Source organism: Nyctereutes procyonoides, unplaced genomic scaffold, assembly GCF_905146905.1.
Source record: "Nyctereutes procyonoides isolate TBG_1078 unplaced genomic scaffold, NYPRO_anot_genome, whole genome shotgun sequence".
Taxonomy (NCBI): Eukaryota; Metazoa; Chordata; class Mammalia; order Carnivora; family Canidae; genus Nyctereutes; species Nyctereutes procyonoides.
Window position 1 is genome coordinate 3,681,133 of NW_026575121.1, and position 3,065 is coordinate 3,684,197.

At 38.7% G+C, this 3,065-nt stretch overlaps 1 protein-coding gene across 1 annotated transcript; it reads right to left on the bottom strand.

The window, feature by feature from the left end:
• Positions 1–1,985: 1,985 nt before the first annotated feature.
• LOC129516328 (60S ribosomal protein L13a-like) lies at positions 1,986–2,361 on the bottom strand. Its single transcript, XM_055335655.1, has one exon. The coding sequence runs from the start codon at positions 2,359–2,361 to the stop codon at positions 2,026–2,028; it is 336 nt and encodes a 111-aa protein (XP_055191630.1). The 3' UTR covers positions 1,986–2,025.
• Between the last annotated feature and the right edge of the window lie 704 nt (positions 2,362–3,065).

A 3,065-nucleotide genomic window follows, 5' to 3' on the forward strand; every position in this document is an offset into this window, starting at 1 on the left:
TGTCATAAACCCATGAGAAGGGAGGAGATATGATTAGAGAGAGGGAGAAAGAGAGAGAGAGGAAGAGAGAGACGGAATGTTGGGGGAGAGCACACTGAGGATCTGTATCCAGCTATGGAGCCAAAAGGAGCTTCAAAAGGAAACAGAAATAGCCAGAGATTGAATGTATTTTCAGTGGTAGGCTATGTATTTTTTCCAGACCTACATCAAGAAATAAAAAATCTCAATGTAAAAAATTGGAAATGTTAAATATGCTTCTCTCAATTATCTCTTAAAAAGGATTTCTTGATCAAGCATCTTTCATACTTCACAGCCTAACCGGCAGTTTATGATTTTATGTGATTTCTCTGAATGAGGTATTTACTTAAAATAATTAGACATTAGAAGTGAATGCTGATCTCTGTTCTCAAATAACTTGTTTTGCATATTGTGTTATTCTCGTTTAGAGCTACCTAGGTGTAAAAACTACCTGGGTGTAAAAATAAAGTCATAACCTAGAATTAGCTTTAAAAAGTGTCACATGGTTTGTTTTATTAGAGGTAGTTTGTATAGCATCCTACTTGTCAGAGAAATAACTATTTTGAGGTGAATGTGATGAAAACCCAAAAGGAGGCTCCAGATTAGGTAGTAGACATAGATAGGATTTCTCTCAAAGCAATGGCATCATGAGGTGTGTTGAGTGGCATCAAGAATATGGCTGGGTTGTATCATTTGGTGCAATATAAAGGTAAAACATAGACTATACCAATTTTTTTTGTGTGTGTAGTGTCACAGGAGTAGAGACTGGCTAGGATGAAGTTGACAGAGGTAAAATGAGATAACGAAAGAGAAAAGTGGAAAAGAGTTGTGTAATTCATGACTAATAGATGAGGAGCACATAGAGGGGTTATGTTTGAAAAGCATCCTTGATGGAGAGCCTAATCCAGTTTTTTTTTAACTCTCAACATTTTATTTATTTATTTATTTTTATAAATTTATTTTTTATTGATGTTCAATTTGCTAACATATAGAATAACACCCAGTGCTCATCCCATCTATTCCAGTTTTAATACTTATCTATCTATAAAAATGATCACTGGAGCATCATTTAATGAGTCTGCCACCTTCTCAAACTTTTAACACTGATCTCCAGTAACAAGTGATTCTAGAGATCTCTACTGGAATTATTTGCCCCCTCTTTAGGAAGGGGATCAGAGAGTGGTATTTTTACAGCATAAATTTTGATGCAATAACAGTGAAAATAATGCTTACACAAGAGAGTGTCATGATTTGATTTGTTTCTTAGGATGGACAAGGGGAATTTTGGTGAGGCTAGGTGATGAGTTATGTATAACACCTGTAATAATCCTAGATGTGACAGGATGGGTACCTGAACTGACTTGATAGCAGAGATAGAAGGGAGAGACTAGATTAGGGGACAATTTTTAAAGTGGGTTAAACAGATACTGGTGACTGATTTAATTGAAGTAGGTGAGATAAAAGTTGTGATAAGGCTGATGTATGGCCATGTGTTGTCTTGTCAACAGCTCTCTGAAATGGGTCAGGCAGGTATCATTCTCCTCTGAGGAAGGGCAAATCAGCCGCTTTTAAAATCTAAGCTATTCCAGATCTATGGAGTTACTTCTTCCTTGCCACTAGCACTCAGGAGCTGAGGAGTAGGAGTAAGGAAAGGGATCTGTCCATCTCTCCAGCAATATTCCAGCAATGACAATTTCCCCATGTACTTTTAGTTATGATCTTCATCCAGGGACACAGCCCCAACTGGTCAGCTGGTTACTAAACATCTTAGTGCAAACAAGGGAATCTTATGATGCATTGGTTTGCACATTACTCATCCCACTTCCCCTTCTAGTATGCCTTTTAGGTCCTGGGGGAGGAGGGCCTGGAAAATTAATAGCTATAATTTCCACATTCCCTAACAGTCAGTTTCCATATGTATTTTTTATACATACATGAGATTTGGAAGAAGTAAGTGAGTGACTTACTTTTTTTTTTTTCATGATGAATAAGTCAATTTTATTGGGCTCAGACCAGGACTCCATGGGTCTTGAGGACCTCTGTGTATTTGTCAATTTTCTTCTCCACATTCTTTTCGGCCTGTTTCCGTAGCCTCATAAGCTGTTTCTTCTTCTGATAATGGATCTTGACCTTCTCCTTCCTCTTCACCTCCAGGGTGGCTGTTACTGCCTGGTACTTCCAGCCAACCTCATGAGCCAGGTGCCCCAGGTAAGCAGACTTTCGTGTAGGCTTCAGGCGTACCACCTTGAGGGCAGCTGGAACCACCATTCGCTTTTTCTTGTCATAGGGTGGTGGGACCCCATCAAACCCTTGAGGCGGTCCAGGGCACCATGATAGAAGCATTTAGTACTCCTGAGGCAGCTCAGATGAAAATTCCAGGGAGAGAGCTGGATTGTGGCAGGACTGGAGTTTTCCCTGGAATGGTTTCACAGTGGGTAGGGTGTTTCTCTTGTCTGCAGTTGCTCTTGGCTATGGGGCATCTACTCTTGATTCTTGGCCCTCCTGGAGATGTTGTATGCCACTCAGTATTCTTTAATAAATGCCTTTCTGATCTGCTAGCTAGAGTAGATTCTCTTGACTGCATCTAAGAACAGTAATAATACTGAAACTGTGTGTGTATAGCTGCTCTCATAGATATACATATGTTCATGTTGACCAGTTTCTTTTGGCACAAGTCAAAGCTTTGATAGTGATTTCAATCTGAAATGGACATTTTAAAATTATGAAAAATTATGAAAAATTAAAAATCATTAAGACATTTATTTAGCAGGTATAAGTTAAACACTTAGTATTTTTAAAACACTGTGTTAGACCTGGATGAATTTGATATAGTCAATTCTGGCCCTCAAAGAATCACAAAATCTAGAGTCATTCTCCTGCTTAAAATTCCCACTGGGAAACTAACCTAAGAGGGCAGATTCCATACCTTTTTCATTCACCACTGTATCTAGGGCTGAGCACCTCTGCTCAGAACATACATTTGAGCACACACATATACACATGGGCATATGTACATGTTCACTTATATATACACAGATATGCATTTA